General features: G+C 56.2%; 3 protein-coding genes across 3 annotated transcripts; 2 read left to right on the forward strand and 1 right to left on the reverse strand.

Moving 5' to 3' along the window:
• Window positions 1–322: 322 nt before the first annotated feature.
• On the forward strand, window positions 323–1,636 carry PUNSTDRAFT_51790 (uncharacterized protein). The gene is made up of 4 exons (XM_007382757.1): window positions 323–413; window positions 466–850; window positions 901–1,278; window positions 1,331–1,636. The coding sequence occupies exons 1-4, from the start codon at window positions 371–373 to the stop codon at window positions 1,446–1,448; spliced, it is 924 nt and encodes a 307-aa protein (XP_007382819.1). The 5' UTR covers window positions 323–370; the 3' UTR covers window positions 1,449–1,636.
• Window positions 1,637–3,687: 2,051 nt separating this feature from the next.
• On the forward strand, window positions 3,688–8,173 carry PUNSTDRAFT_101414 (P-loop containing nucleoside triphosphate hydrolase protein; the record flags this gene model as incomplete). The annotated part of the gene is made up of 5 exons (XM_007382758.1): window positions 3,688–4,163; window positions 4,217–5,358; window positions 5,412–6,790; window positions 6,859–7,144; window positions 7,200–8,173. 5 exons carry the CDS (start codon window positions 3,688–3,690, stop codon window positions 8,039–8,041), a joined length of 4,125 nt encoding a protein of 1,374 aa, XP_007382820.1. The 3' UTR covers window positions 8,042–8,173.
• A 1,249-nt stretch (window positions 8,174–9,422) lies between these two features.
• On the reverse strand, window positions 9,423–14,686 carry PUNSTDRAFT_120006 (acetyl-CoA synthetase-like protein; the record flags this gene model as incomplete). The annotated part of the gene is made up of 7 exons (XM_007382759.1): window positions 9,423–9,612; window positions 9,666–9,962; window positions 10,016–11,859; window positions 11,917–13,490; window positions 13,542–13,726; window positions 13,774–13,992; window positions 14,043–14,686. The coding sequence occupies 7 exons, from the start codon at window positions 14,684–14,686 to the stop codon at window positions 9,423–9,425; spliced, it is 4,953 nt and encodes a 1,650-aa protein (XP_007382821.1).
• Window positions 14,687–14,761: the final 75 nt, after the last annotated feature.

Here is a 14,761-nt window from a genome sequence, read left to right on the forward strand (position 1 = left end):
TCGCGAAGGCTCTTGAGCAAGCTGAACAATGTACTTACCAGAAGGAACAATGAACAACGTGGCCTTGAACCACGTGATCCATTCAGTGAGCCCTCCAGGACCACGTCGCCGAGGTCGGTAGTTGGATTGGTGTAAGTTGTAACCGCGGTAGATTTGCAACAAGGATGATTGCATCGATAGTAGTACCGTGTTGATGCTATGCATGATATGTTACTTTACAACACGCCATCGTTGGAAGGTACCACCACATATGGGTGGTCCTTCAATGCACAGCGGCATTTTCAATCTCGTACACTCCATCGTTGCAACTTGCTGTATCTTCGCCACGTTCGCCACTACCCCAGCTCTTTGAGAGCTTCCTGCACTTGCTATGGACTCTGAACTGTACCTCGTCAAGCAGCAATTCACACTAGGCACTTGGAACCCTTTCGTACGGGCTGCTACCTTCTGACTTCATTCCGGCAGGGGCATACAAGTCTCTGGTGGACTCCCCACTTCCGGACGCATCGTCACCGGATTACCACCAATCCGTACTATATCACGCACGCGCACACATCGCTCTTAGCAACCCTGGTGCCGTAGCCCGCCTTGTCTCTCCAGGCGAGGAGAATGTTGCATTGAAGGCCGTATCGGCGCTCGCGCGATATGTTGCCGCAGAAGACGAATCGGAGAAAGAGGAAGTGCTAGAGCAGCTTCGAGATCTCTGCGTCGAGATTGAAGAGGGAGAAGACTCGGAGGAAGACAAGGGTATCGTTCGCGTTCTTGCTGGTACAGCTTTCATCAGGGCTGGGGAGACGGAAGAGGCTCTGGAGACATTGGGTGTCGGCACAGATGCACATAACTTGGAAGCGTGAGTTCGCCATAAGAGCTGCGGTGACATGTCCATAATATTGCTTTCAGGACATCCCTCATTGTCTACGTCTACCTATCTATCAACAGGCCTGACCTTGCCAGGAAAGAGTTCGACCGTGCCAAAGATTGGGCAGAAGACGACCTCCTCCTGCAGTCCATTGAGTCTTCCATAGGACTTGTCACTGGGAGGGACTCCTACTCTGATCCACACTCGTTCTTTACCGAACAAATTGCTAACCCAACTGTCACCTCGCCGCACTTACTCACCGCCCGCGGCATTACGCGGCTGTTACGTGGCGAAATCGCGGAGGCAAGATCGGACCTCGAAGAGTCGCTCTCCCATGGATCAAATGCTGAGACTCTGGCAGCGTCTGTCGTGGCAGCTGGTTTGGGGGCAAAGAAGACTGATGTGTCGGACCCCTGGAGGTGCGTCCCAAGGTCGATGTACAGTTCGAGGTACGCACTGACATGTCGCCAGTCGACTTACCAGCGAATATCCGAGTCATCCCCTTATTGCCGACCTCGAGAAGAAAGCGGAGGAATTCGATCAGTTCTCGACACAATTTTCGGTCCCGCCTTTGGCTGTAGGAGTTTGATTGTTGCGGTGCCTGCAATATTATAGTATAGGACAGTATCATGAAGGAATGGAGCACTGAGGCAACACGGCATATCTCATTCACCATCTATACATGTCCTCGTATTCAACGGTGTGGATGACCTCCTCCAGATGCTGTTGCTTTGCAGGCGTCATACCTGGTGAGACGCCGAGTTTCAACGTCTGCAATGGCGAGCCCTGGGACAGGCGATGCCTGAAGCACTCGTGTGCAAGAGGCAAAGCCACATCATCCATCTCCAAGCCCTCCATGCTCAAGGTCTCCAGTTTTGGACAAACCACGTCCTGATCTTCATGCGGAGTTCCTGGACCCGATCTTTGTAATGCCCGAAACAGGGATAAGGGGCTTTCAGAGAAACCGGACACCTCCAACTCCCTGAGCGGGAACCGGGCAAGGACGTCAACCCAGTCGCAATCGTCAATGCACGGCGACGAGTTCGCCACTTGAAGTCGCGTGAGGCGGGGAAGAGCGAAGACTTCGCCCAATTCGATGAACCACGCGCGCGGATCCAGGGCTCCGAGGAATTCGTCTGGCCAGACTTCCAGGATGAAGTTGTCGCGTCCGTCCGCGGTCTTGCCTAACAGCGAGATCGCCGTGCCAGCTTCGCACTTGAATTCCAAGTATGCTATTTCGGACAAAGATTGAAGTCCGCTGCAATCTCGGGGGAGCACGGAGGAGAAAGTGGGTGTGCTGATATCTGCACAGCAGGAAAGCGAGATACTCGTGGTTGGAGGTACGATCATGTGGGAAAGGACGTATGCCGTGTCGGCTGCTCGATTGTTGAGTGTGATTTCGGTGAGATTAGGCATGCTCACGGGCTTGGCAGGAATCAACGCTATGCATCCCTTGTCTGGGCATCGTGGTCCAGCGGATGTGAGCACGAGGCGACGGAGGCCAGGGGAGCTCCCGAGCATGGCCAGGAATTCTTCGATGGAAGGTACCGCATCATCATGCTGTCCGATGAGCTCCAGGTCCACCAAATGACGATACATGGGTACTGTCCAGGGGATAGAGACGTGGTCCAGGTATAGCTGTCGGAGTGAAGGCGCGTTCCCGCCAAATAGGTCTTTCACGAGCATCGGCGTGCTTGGCATTCGCCGACCATAGTGTAGCGAGAGACAAAGTCGCTCCAGTAGCGGCGCGGGGGACTTCAACATCGAGACGAGGATCTCCATGCTTGTCCATCTGACGGCGAACCTGAGCATTCTTATCCGCTTCAAGTGAGGTTCGAGCAGATTGACGATGGAGTTCATCTTCTCCGGCGTGGCGTCATGGCGCAGGAAAGTATCAAGGGGGGCTTGGCGGGAACGGATTAAGAACTCGCGAGCAAGTGTCCGGTTCGCCAAGTCAATGGTCGACCACAGTGTTGGAGCCCCGAGGGAGACCGTGCGCCAACGTGAACACACGCCTGAGGTCAGAAGCCGATCCGCGTAGCGGTTGTAGGACTGGCTCTGAAAACATTGGCTGATGAAGATGTGGAAAATTTCGAGGAGGATTTCATCCGGCAAAACGTGGATCGCGGCTTTGGAGTTTCGGTTGCTTTTCAGCGCACGCAGTATGCCTTCGAAGTGTCCGATTGCGGTATCGATCCATTGGCGAGCATCCCGACGAGGTAGCCGTTCGACGGAAGCGGGAACCGTGAACGACGGAAGCAGCTTGAGATCACCTGGTTTCTCGGTCATGACGCTATATTGGGACTACCACGATGTTTCCTTCCCGTCTCTGCAAGGATATAATCAAGGATACGTAACAATCGTAGCCAGTGTCAACTCGACCTTACATGTTTCCTACAGGCTCGGGCCTGAGGTGGTATAGCCTGAGGTTGAGAGAGAGCAAGACTAGTGATGTCAGCTGATGGTAAACGTGTTTATTCCAGCGGACATATTCTGACAACGCCCTTCAGTTCTTACGTCTTGGTATTTGCATCTCACTTGCCCGCTCCTCACCATGCACACGCTGAGTATGAAATGCATGCATTGGGGGTACGACGCCCTTACGAGTAAGGCGCGCCGCGACTGTCCCGATTAGGAAATAGGGCGGGACTGGCCACAATGGGGCGCACCGGGTTCCCACGAACAATGGGCCAGTCCGCTAACCTCGTGGCTGTGCTGACAATAGGGCTTCCCCCGACAATGGGTTCGCGCGCCTTTGTGCGGATGCTCAAAGACGTTGAAATGACCACTTCTCGTCTTCATCTGCGACTACCGCTATCCTCTCGCCCATGGGCGACGAACTCATCAAACCATCGCGGGCAGCGCCCAACGCTAGCCCAAAACCGACTCTCTTCTCATTCCTCGACAGACGCGACGTCTTGCTTTACGTTCTACCTGCTATCCTCACCTCGATACTGGCGGGCGCTGTGGCCCCGTTCATGACATTGACCGTCGGACAATCATTTGACGCTTTTGCCAACTTCCCACTCACCCCAAATCCACCGTCTTCGGCCAAGCACAAGCTTCTCCACGATGTTGGCATCGCTGCCCTCGAACTCCTCGGGTTGGCGGCTGCTGCACTCGTTCTTACCAGCTTAACCTCTTGCCTATGGGTCTGTGCGGCGGAGCGCAATGTCATGTCGCTTCGCAAACGCGTATATGCTGCCGTTGTGCGCAAGGAAATGGCTTGGTTTGACTCTCACATGACCACCGACGAAACCGCCGAAGTGGTCGGCGCTGGTGGTCTCATGGCCCAGTTCACTAAGTGCGTATTGCCATCGCCTATAACTGATATCTCGACCTGATAGGTCTGCACAGGGAAACCGACGACGTTCGTCAAGCTATTGCGACCGCGTCTGGCTACATCGTTCAATACCTCACCACAACCATCGCTGCGCTAGCCATCGCATTTGACCGCTCCTGGTCGCTCACCCTCGTCCTCCTTGCCCCCGTACCTGTCCTCGTCTTCATCACCGGTCTTTCGCAAGGCATTTGCGCCCCCCTTTTCGCCGCCGAGCGGGAGCAGACCGCATCCGCCGCGTCGCTCGTAGATCGTGCCTCATCTGCTATCGCTACTGTCAAAGCCTTCAACGCGCAGAAGCGCGAACTTCTCTCCCTCGAGAAGGTGCTCGCACGTATCGGTGGCACCGTGCGACGGAGCAACGCCGTCTGGGGCGCAACGCTCGGCGCGAGCCAGTTCGTAGCCATGTCCATGTTCGTTGGCGCCTTTTGGTTTGGGAGCAGGCTGGTTCGTGACGGCGATGCGAGCCCAGGGGACGTCATGGCTGTTTTCTGGGCATGCCTGATCGCCACCGGCAACCTGCAACTTGCGATGCCGTACCTAGGTGTCGTCGCCAAGGGCCAGTCGTCCGTCGTATCCTTGGTCGCTCTCGCGGACGACGCTGCGTTCAAGTCCACACGCCCGCTTCGCGGGATTGTGCCCGACGCCTGCCTTGGGGAGATGAACCTATCGCACGTCACATTCGCATATCCCTCCCGACCTGAGGATCCCGTGCTCCACGACGTGTCCATCTACATTCCGGCTCGCGAGACGACCTTCATCGTCGGTGGCTCTGGTTCTGGAAAGTCGACCATTGCCCAGCTCCTTCTGAGGATGTATACGCCACAAAGCGGAAGCGTATCTCTGGATGAGCAAGATATGCGTTACCTCGACGATGTATGGGCCAGGGAGCACGTTGCAGCTGTTTCTCAGGCTGCTGCGGTATTCGAGGGCTCTATCCGGGAGAACATCGCCCTGGGTAAGGCCGGACGCGGAGAGGCTACCATGGCTGAGGTAGAGGATGCTTGCAGAATGGCGTTATTGGAGGAGTTCGTCAGAGACCTGCCGGAGGGCTACGAGACTCGTGTTGGCAATGGCGGAACAGCGCTCAGTGGCGGGCAAAAGCAACGCCTTGCGATCGCCCGCGCACGATTACGGGACCCAACGGTGCTCATTCTCGGTTAGTTTCAAAATATCCCTGCCTTTCGATCCAATGGCTGAACGAATTCTTAGATGAGGCGACTTCAGCTCTGGATGCCATGTCCCGCGTACTGGTCTTCGAGGCTATCAAGGCTTGGCGCCGGAACAAGACGACGATTGTTATCACCCACGACATCTCCCAGATTCTCATGGATGACTTTGTCTACGTTCTCAAAGACGGTCATCTCGTCCAGCAAGGATACCGTGCCGACCTTGAGAAGTACGAGGGCGAATTCCAGAGCTTGCTGCAGACCCAAGAAGTCACCGGCGGATTCATGCCTGTCATGTTGCTCGAAGAGGTTGAAGAGAAGCAAGTTGCGGAAGTACAAGCTGCGTTCGATGACGTCCTGGAGGAGGAGACGAAGGACGAGGAGAAGCTCATCAAGCATCACAGCATCATGCCGCTCCGCCCACTGACGACGATCAATCTGACTTCTTTCGCTACGTTCAAGGTCGCTGAGGAGATTCCGGAGGTGCCCAAGAAAACGATCGACGTGATCGTGCCCTCGTTCCCAGCCCCTGCTCTTGCTCCCGACTTCGTGAAACGCCCAACAAGCTTTTCTCCTGCATCTTCAAACTTTTTGGCATTCGCTCGCCCTTCGATCTATATCGAAGATGACGACGAGTTCGAGATGGAGAAGCACGCGGTGAAACGGACTGGCACCGTCGTTTCCGAACGGCGCGGACCTCAGCAAGTCAAGAGCCCACGCAAGCGCTGGGACAATCCACCTCTTCCTGAGCTCGCCTCGGTCGAAGTCGACGTCCCGCTTCGAGGAGTTGAGAAGGAAGATGTCCAGATGACGCTGTCCCGAATCGCGCAAGTCGTCTGGTGGACGATCCCGCACAAGCCCCTCCTCCTCCTTGGTCTTGCTTTATGTCTCGTCAACGGCGCAATGACGCCCATCTTCTCATTCCTCTTATCGAAGCTCATGTTCGAGGTTTCCATTGGTGCCAAGAACATTGCCACTGTCAACACCTACGGTGGTATCGTCCTCGCCGTTACGGCGCTGGATGGAGTGGTGATCGCAGTGAAGTACGTCATCCTCGAAGGTCTCGCGATGAGCTGGGTCAACTCCCTTCGCCAATCCTCCTATGCGAGGGCCCTCGCGCAGGACAAGAAGTGGTTCGACAAACCGGAGAACGCGCCTGTGCGGCTTGTACAGATCTTGATCAAGGACGGCGACGACGCACGAGCTCTCATCGCAACTGTCGTTGGCCAGATCCTCGTAGTTGCAACTATGATGAGCGTCGGCTTGATATGGGCCGTAGCGATGGGATGGCAGTTGACGCTCGTGGGGTTGGCGATTGCGCCGGTGTTTGTGGGTTGTATGGCCGTGCAAGCTCGATTGGTAGCCAAGTGTGAGTTGCGAAACAAGAGGGCGAAGGAGGATGTCGCGAAGGTGTACTACGACGTACGTAACCGCTTTTCGAAGCCCCTTGGGACTATTAGGACTAGGACTGATAACCTGTTGCCTTATAGGCGATATCCAACATCCGCGGAATCCGGGCGATGGCCTTCGAGAACGCGTTTCAATCACGTTTCGATAGCGCTGCTAGCACAGCATTGTCTGCGGGCGTGCGAGGTGCTTTCTTCGAAGGGTGCAGCATGGGCGTCTCCAGCGCGCTCATTTACCTGGCCGAAGCGCTCTTGTTCTACGTCGGCGCTGTCCTCATTGCCAACGGAACCTACAACTACCTGCGCATGGTCGAGACCCTCAATCTCATTGTGTTCTCGGTGACGATCGGCGGACAGATGATGGCTTTCGGTATGCTCAATAACCGTCATCGTACATTATCAATAGTTGACAATGCATATCCCAGGTGACAAGATTGCTAAATCTCTCCAAGCCACCCGCGACTTTCACAGGCTCTTGGAGCTCGATACCGAGAGCGACGAGTCGATGGGTACCCTTCTACCCCCGATCCGTGGGCCTATCACTCTCTCCAACATCTCCTTCTCATATCCGGAGCGTTCCGATGCACCCGTGCTTCGCGACATGAACCTGCACATCAAGGAGGACGAATGTGTCGCCATTGTCGGCGCTTCGGGCTGCGGGAAGAGCACGGTCGCGGCCCTGCTTCAACGCCTTTATGAGCCGGATTCGGGTGACATATCTGTTGGACCCTACAAGTTGCAGGGTACGAACGTCGGCCACCTTCGCAACCACATTTCGGTCGTCAGCCAGAATCCCAACCTCTTCGACGCTTCCGTGGCAGAAAATATCGCTTACGGCAACGAATCTATCAGTCCTTACGATATTCGATGCGCCGCCGAGGCCGCGAACGTGCACGACTTCATCCTCTCCCTGCCCAAAGGCTACGATACCGCGGTCGGCGAGAACGCCGCGCTCATTTCGGGTGGTCAGGCGCAACGCATTCAGATCGCTCGTGCACTTGCGCGCCCCTCCAGCATTCTCATTCTCGATGAATGCACCTCCGCACTTGATTCCGAGAACCAGCGCGCGGTTATGGACGCCGTGCGCCACGCCAAAGTTGGTCGGACGACGCTCATAATCACCCACAAGCTTCCGTTGATGAAAATGTGCGACCGCATCGTCGTCCTCAAGGATGGCAGGATCGCGGAAGAGGGCTCGTACGAGCAACTCATGGAACGACATGGCGCCTTCACTCAACTGGCAAGCGGAGGCGAATGGGATGCATGAACTCCTTGCCCATTTCTTTCGCCGCAATTGCTGGCTATGGTTCTTGACTCATTTTACACCATCTCCGAGGCTGTTCCCGGCTATTTATACCATTCGAACTGTAATGCTTTCTGCACCTCTGGACCCTGCCTCCACACTGTAACAACAACGCAATCTCGTAGTAACATATTCAATGTATTTCTAAGTCGAATAGAAAACCAGTATACAATAATCATCCATTAATGCGTAAATAACTCAATGCAAACTTGACCAAGCACTGGTCGTCCATCTGCCTGGAACTGGGCACGGCTTGCGGTTGATGCTTCACAAGCTTCACACTCTCGAGGATACGTCGTTCCGGGCCTCGTCAAAGTTTTGAACTCTTGCAAATCTATGCGCCGTCCTTGTAACGCTAGTCACGGCGGGGGCATTGGGTCCCGCCCCTCGCTAGCGCTGATACCGCTGTGCGAGCATTCCGGGAGCCGTAATCTGCTAGATTTGGATGAAGTATCCATCGCTCAAGCTCGGCACATAACGGACCTTATCTACATTGACCAATTGGCGTCCTTGACTCCGGAGTCTCGACTTGACGTATCATACCCTGGAATTGCATTCTCCAAACGTGCTCCACTGCCTAGTTCTCGGGAGGTGAAGCCCGATACCACAATATCGCTTCTATGATCCATGTGGGTGTCGAAGATCTTCCTCCCAGTTTGAATTCTTCGCCCTTTCTCGCTGTGCGTTTTGCCGTGCGTGTGTATAATGAGGGGCTTCGCTATCTTCCGGACTCCGAACGTCGGGTGCGATAAGATCCTTGACGACGCCCTTGGCTCTCGAGATGAGATCGGGGAGCCGGTCGGGAACTGGCTGGCCGTTTGTGGCCGTGCTTATGTAGTCGTGTGTAACAAGAATTAATGATGCAAGTTGTACGCAAAGACGACAAATCCACGACAGAGCTACTTACGCCGGGACCGAGCGTTTGCAAAGCCCAGGCGCTCAAGGATCCTCGCATACGCAACACTGTAGGTATCAGGATACCCATCGCAGCAAATCCCGACTGTCGTGTCAAACGCGCGGTCATCGCGCAGCCGAAGATCTAGCGTTAGGCCGAACTGCTTCGCACGCGCTGGGGCAGATACTAACGTGCAATGAATTGAGGAAACAATGATTACTGTATGGGTCTATCTATAGTCGAGGATCGAGTCTATGTATCAAGTTATACAGGACAACACCGGCTTCAGTTCGGTATATCTGGCTCGGTTCCGCAACTGGCTCGAACCTTCCAAACCGAAGAAGCATTGCATTACACCAAAGAAATATGCACAATACCACACACCAGAATGACAGCGACAGCACAAGCCTGTAAGATGTGCACGAGCAAGCTCGTTCGAGTACTAATCCCTCAAGCGGACTTCGGGAGGACGAGCTTCGGGGACTGAGAGCGAGAGTTGGCAGCGGTTACTGTCCGTGAACTCATTACAGTGGAACGAGGATGTATAAACGAGGGGTGTATCTTCACGAGATGAGAGGGACTAGCCGACGTCATGCAGACTGGGCACCGTCGGCTCTGGCGTAACGCGGACGTGATGCATCTATGAAACACTTTTAGATACCGCGCGAATCGGACACATAAGGAACGACGTACTGTTCACAGAAGCAATGGCCGCAGCGGGTCGTCGCAGGCCGCTTGGGGAAGCGAGCACATAGGGGACACGCCAGTCGCATGCTACCGACTCTCGGAGTGGAGTGCCCTGTGACGAGGCCCTTGGGCAAGCGGGAGCCGATGAATGTCTTGTCTTCTAACGGGCTCGCCGGCCATCCGACGTAAACAGTACCCTCTTCGGCGATTTCGCCCGAAGTGAGGAGACTATGCTCCAAAAGCATGGAGTAGTCGCCCATGCTGGCGCCAGAAAGTAACCGACTACCGGCGCGAAGGGAGCATCTATTGATGTTTATTAGTTCAAGGACGATCAATATACCACGAACAGAACGTACCCGTCGCCAATCCGCAGTGCATTCAGGGCGAACTTGCCTCGCGAGTTGATGTGCGCGACGACAGAGCAGTCGTCGAGAGCAACATCGTCGCCCAACTCCACCAGATCCGGTTCCGTCATGAGACCGATCTTACCACCAGCCCAAATCGCGCAGTTCTTGCCGATGGAAGCTCCGAGTGCCCGGTAGTACCAGACGATGTACGCGGACCCGGCCAAGGGAGCCAGAACGCCTCCGTTCCCGTAGCCACGGCTCAGCGGACGACTGAGCGTAAGGTGAAGTTGCCAACGCTGACAGTACGAGCTCTTGTCCCATTCGCAAGGCCCAGGGCGACGGCGACCAATGATGAGCCACTTGGTACCGATGACCCAAGCCATCGCAATCAAGGCTTGGACGAACAAGACGACGACGAAGAAGCCCGAGATCAGGCCGAAAAGGACGGCCACGCGGTACCAGTGAGGCGCGAAAAGATGGAGCCCAGGGGCGTGGACGCGAAGGAGGCGAAGGAATTGGGCCGCCGCAACAGCTGGTAACGACCAGAAAGCGGCAGAAAGAGCGGTGACGAGGAAGTGAATGACGACCAAAACGAAGTATGGCAAGACGAAGAAATTGGCCTGGCGTTCATAGAAAGCTCGGCCGAAGGGTGTAGTGGTATCTTCGTGATCCACGTTCTTCCCGCCGCTGAAGCAGACGGCCTCGCCATTCTCGTTCCCCATCCATGTCGAACCGTCAGGGTAGACGCCACCGCGCTTTCCAAGACTGCCCGAACCCATGACGGTCTTGCGACCGACCGAGGTAGACGGCAGCAAGACCACGCGATCCGCGATCATGGCTCCTGAACCGACGGTGATCTTGCCAGTACCCAGTGCGTCCGTCGTGAATAGCTCAGAGCGTGAGCCAAAGACGACATCGTCTCCGATCTCGAGCAGCTCCGGGTCGGGACAGTAGACACCGCTCCCCGGCCAGTACACCCGCTTTCCAACCTTCGCGCCCATTGCGCGGAAGATCATCGAGGTCGCCTCGTAGTGAGTCCCAAGAACATCGAAGGCGCGCTTGAGAGCATATTGGGAGAGTAGTGAGGCGTTGATGTACCTGCGCAGCAAAGACCACTGAGATGCGTCTGCGGCGGAATGCTCGGTCGTGAGGCCCATGATTCGCTTTATCATGATGCCGAGCAAGACCTGGATCAAAGGCGAGAAAACTGCGCGGATGACCCGGGCGAGTACGTGCCACATGATTCGCTCGGGAGTCGCGAACCATTCGATCACCGCCTCGACAGGCCAGAGACCCTGAATGGTAAGGTCCGTGTTCACAAACATGAGGAACAGAATCGCGAGCCAAGGGACATATGATACAAGAGTGACAAGGACGATGATCGGCCATGCGACGAAGAGCTGGAGAAGCACGTGGGGCTGGCGGTGAAGGCTACGATTCGAGTTCGAATGGGAGCCGGATAGCGAAGGTTCGTGAGACGAAGAATGAGGACCACAGACGGCATCGTCCGCTATGACCGCGCCAGGGGAAATCTGAGTGTAAGTGTTGACGACTGCCCGGCGCCCAATGGTGACGTAGTCGAGACGCATGTAGCCGTCTCGTTCGACGCAGAAGCCGCGGAGGAGCGAGCGGTCGATGCGAGCATCGTCACCTATGTGGATCAAGTCGAATTCGCCGAGTTTCGCGCCGTTGTCAATCTTGACGTTCCTGCCGATCTTAGCGCCGAGCAGGCGGTAGTACAGCAGCTCCAACGACGGGTGAACTGCGAAGACGCCACGACCTGCCGACCTGAGAGATTGGTTCACGATCCACCACCGCAGGTGATACATGCTCCACATGCGATAGCGTCCGGGCTGCGAAGAAAATGGAGTCAGTTACACGAACATGCGTTGAGCCAAAAAGCAACGTACTCTGTATCTGCCGATGACAAGCCATTTGAACAGGATAGCGGCGACAGGGGAGACGATGCGGGAAGAAAGGCGTGCGGCGACGATGGCAGCGAGTAAGGAGCCGACCCTCTGCCAGTAGCTGTCGGAAATCACGTTGACGACCAGAGACAGGCAGAAGAGGATCATTGTCCACGTCCAGGCGGCTTTCAGCGGGTAAAAGAACAACACGGGGATGATCTGGATGAGAAGCGAGAGCGGATGATTCTGGCCCCGTGGGCGGTCCTCGTACTCCGACCCGTATCCCAGAGTCGGAGCGTCGTAGCTGACTATGCTCTCCGGGTACTTCTCCACCTTCTCGGCGAGAGTACTGTTCGACTCATCGACTACGAGCAAGGATGCGATGCCGTTGATCGTGCTGTGCGTGAAGAGGTCCGACACCTTCAGGTTATTACCCGTTTCCTTGCGGATGAAGTGTGCCAAACGGCCCAGCAGCAGGGAATTGCCTCCAAGGAGGAAGAAGTCGGAATCGCCGATGATAGTCGCTGCGTCCTTACCAAGCAAGTTCGCGACGATGTCACGAACGGTGAGTGCGTTGGGGGACATGGCGGATGCGTTCTGCGATTTGATCTCTTCTTCCATGGCATGGAAGTCGACCGTAGCGCCAATCTTGGCGAGTGGCTTGTGAAGGACATAGAGAGGATCGGGCACGCAGTAGCCAGGCAAAGCGGCGAGAAGAGCCGTCTTGATGCCGCTGGATGTCAGGTCGGAAGCAGCCTGGACGGACACAAAAGCTTCCAGCGAATGGTCGGCGTTAAAACGGACGGCAACGTCATTGACGCCAATGACACCGGTGACAGCTCGTTCTATACCCTGGATGTCGACAGCCACCCTCGAGCAGGGAATAGGTTCGCTGAGAGCGGAGTTCTTGTCGGGGACGGCCGCGGAGAAGTGGCGATGAAGGGCGGGAACGCCGTCGTTCAGACACCCGATACCAAGGCGTTGCGCGAGCTTTATACGCAAGGGCTTGCCAGCGTTGTTCTTCGGCAGGTCTTCCATGTATACGATGGCGAAGGGCCACTTGGACGGGTGAAGGTGATCCCGGAGCAAGTCGAGGAGCTCCGCGAGGCTGATGCGAGGCTGACCGGGAACGGACACAATGACCAGACCGATGGTCTCCTGGAGCACGTCGTGCTCGACAGAGAATGCGAGCGTGGTCTTGACGCGATCCCTGGCGACGGTGATAACCGCTTCCTCGATTTCGAAGGGAGAAATGACCTCGCCACCCTTGTTGATGATCTCCTTCGAACGACCCGAGATGAAAAGATAGCCGTCCTCGTCCATGGACCCCATATCGCCCGAGTCGAACCATCCTTCGCTGGAGAACATCGAGGTATCCAGGGGAGCACCCAGAGAGGTCTCGTAACCCTCGAAGGTAGGGAGGCCACGGACGCACACCGCTCCATAACCCCCTCGCGGTAATTCACGCTCGAGGTTGTTGGGGTCGCGGATGGACATATAAGGGCCGCATGCGATACCCGAGCATCCCGGTCTGTCGAGTTGGTATGAAGTAGGCGGAGACGCTATAGGCATGCATTCTGGTAATGTCGGTTAGCTACAAGCGCGAGCAAGACAAACAGCAAGCGTACCTGTCATCCCATATGACGGGAGAACAGCAGCGCCGCTGAAGGTCTCCTTCAACTGGACAGCGAGGGCCGGAAGAAGACCGCCCGCAGCGTTGCAGATCATTCGGATTCGCGTATCCCGAGAGGGTAAGATATCCGGGGGTTGCGCAGACAGAATAGCGTGGTGCATAGTGGGCGCCGCGTAGTACCTGCTCAACGTCAGCGATGATCAGCAACGATAGCGGAGGGACCGTACCATGTTGCTCCGAGGCCCGTTGCGAGGCCCCAGAATTCCGTGGCGTCGAACCCGGTGGCGATAATCGCGCTGCCTCCGGATACAATGGGCGCAAAAAGATTCCGAACGATACCGCCCACATGGAAGAGCGGCATCATATTTAGGTTGACATCAGACTCCCGAAGGTCCCAGGACTTGACGACGGCCAAAGTCCCGATGATGATGGACCGAAGCGTATATCTGGAACGCGATCAGGAGAGGGCAGCAACGACGCGTCTACAGCCACTTACGGGACCACCTTCTTCTTCCCGCTCGTTCCGGAGGTATGGAGGACCAGTGATTGATCGTACAGGCCGTGAGGCTTGGATGGTGATCTCGGGACGCCCACCCAGCCGCTCGCCTCATCCATGACGGACATATCAAACAGACCCGGCGGCCCCGAGGCACGGGGCTCGACGTAGATAACCTCGCACCCGAGATGGTCGCGTAGTTCTCGTAGCTCAAGACGCTCTGCCGCATCGCGAGTAGCCACGACTGCACGAGCCCCTAACCGTTCTGCATCTTCTCGAAGCTCCGAAGCCGTGCAGCTGGCGTTGACCGGAGCGCATGTGTGGTATGTGGCCAGGGCGAGCAGAGCGACGGCGTTCTCGCACCCGGTAGGCAGCGCAATCATCACCCGATCATTGGGACCCAAGCGCCTCGAAGGATGCGAGGTGGGGAGGGCGAAGTGCGAGACGAAGTCGCGGAGGGCGGCATGGGTTAGCGGGGCTTGCTGGATATCGGGATACCACAGCGCGGGCTGGGACGTAGACGGTAGACAGTCCAGAAGCGTTTCGACGCGTCCGGCATCCGTGACGAGTTCGGCCAGTTGGTCTCCGAGGGAGGATCCGGATGGAGAGGGGAAGGAATGTATGAACGTCAGAGGAACGGACATCTTTTGCTCGACGCTAGCCCGGATAAAAATGAAGGGACGAGCGGGGAGCTCGATTATTACGGTCGCATCTCGCTA

Source organism: Punctularia strigosozonata (assembly GCF_000264995.1).
Source record: "Punctularia strigosozonata HHB-11173 SS5 unplaced genomic scaffold PUNSTscaffold_5, whole genome shotgun sequence".
Lineage (NCBI taxonomy): Eukaryota > Fungi > Basidiomycota > Agaricomycetes > Corticiales > Punctulariaceae > Punctularia > Punctularia strigosozonata.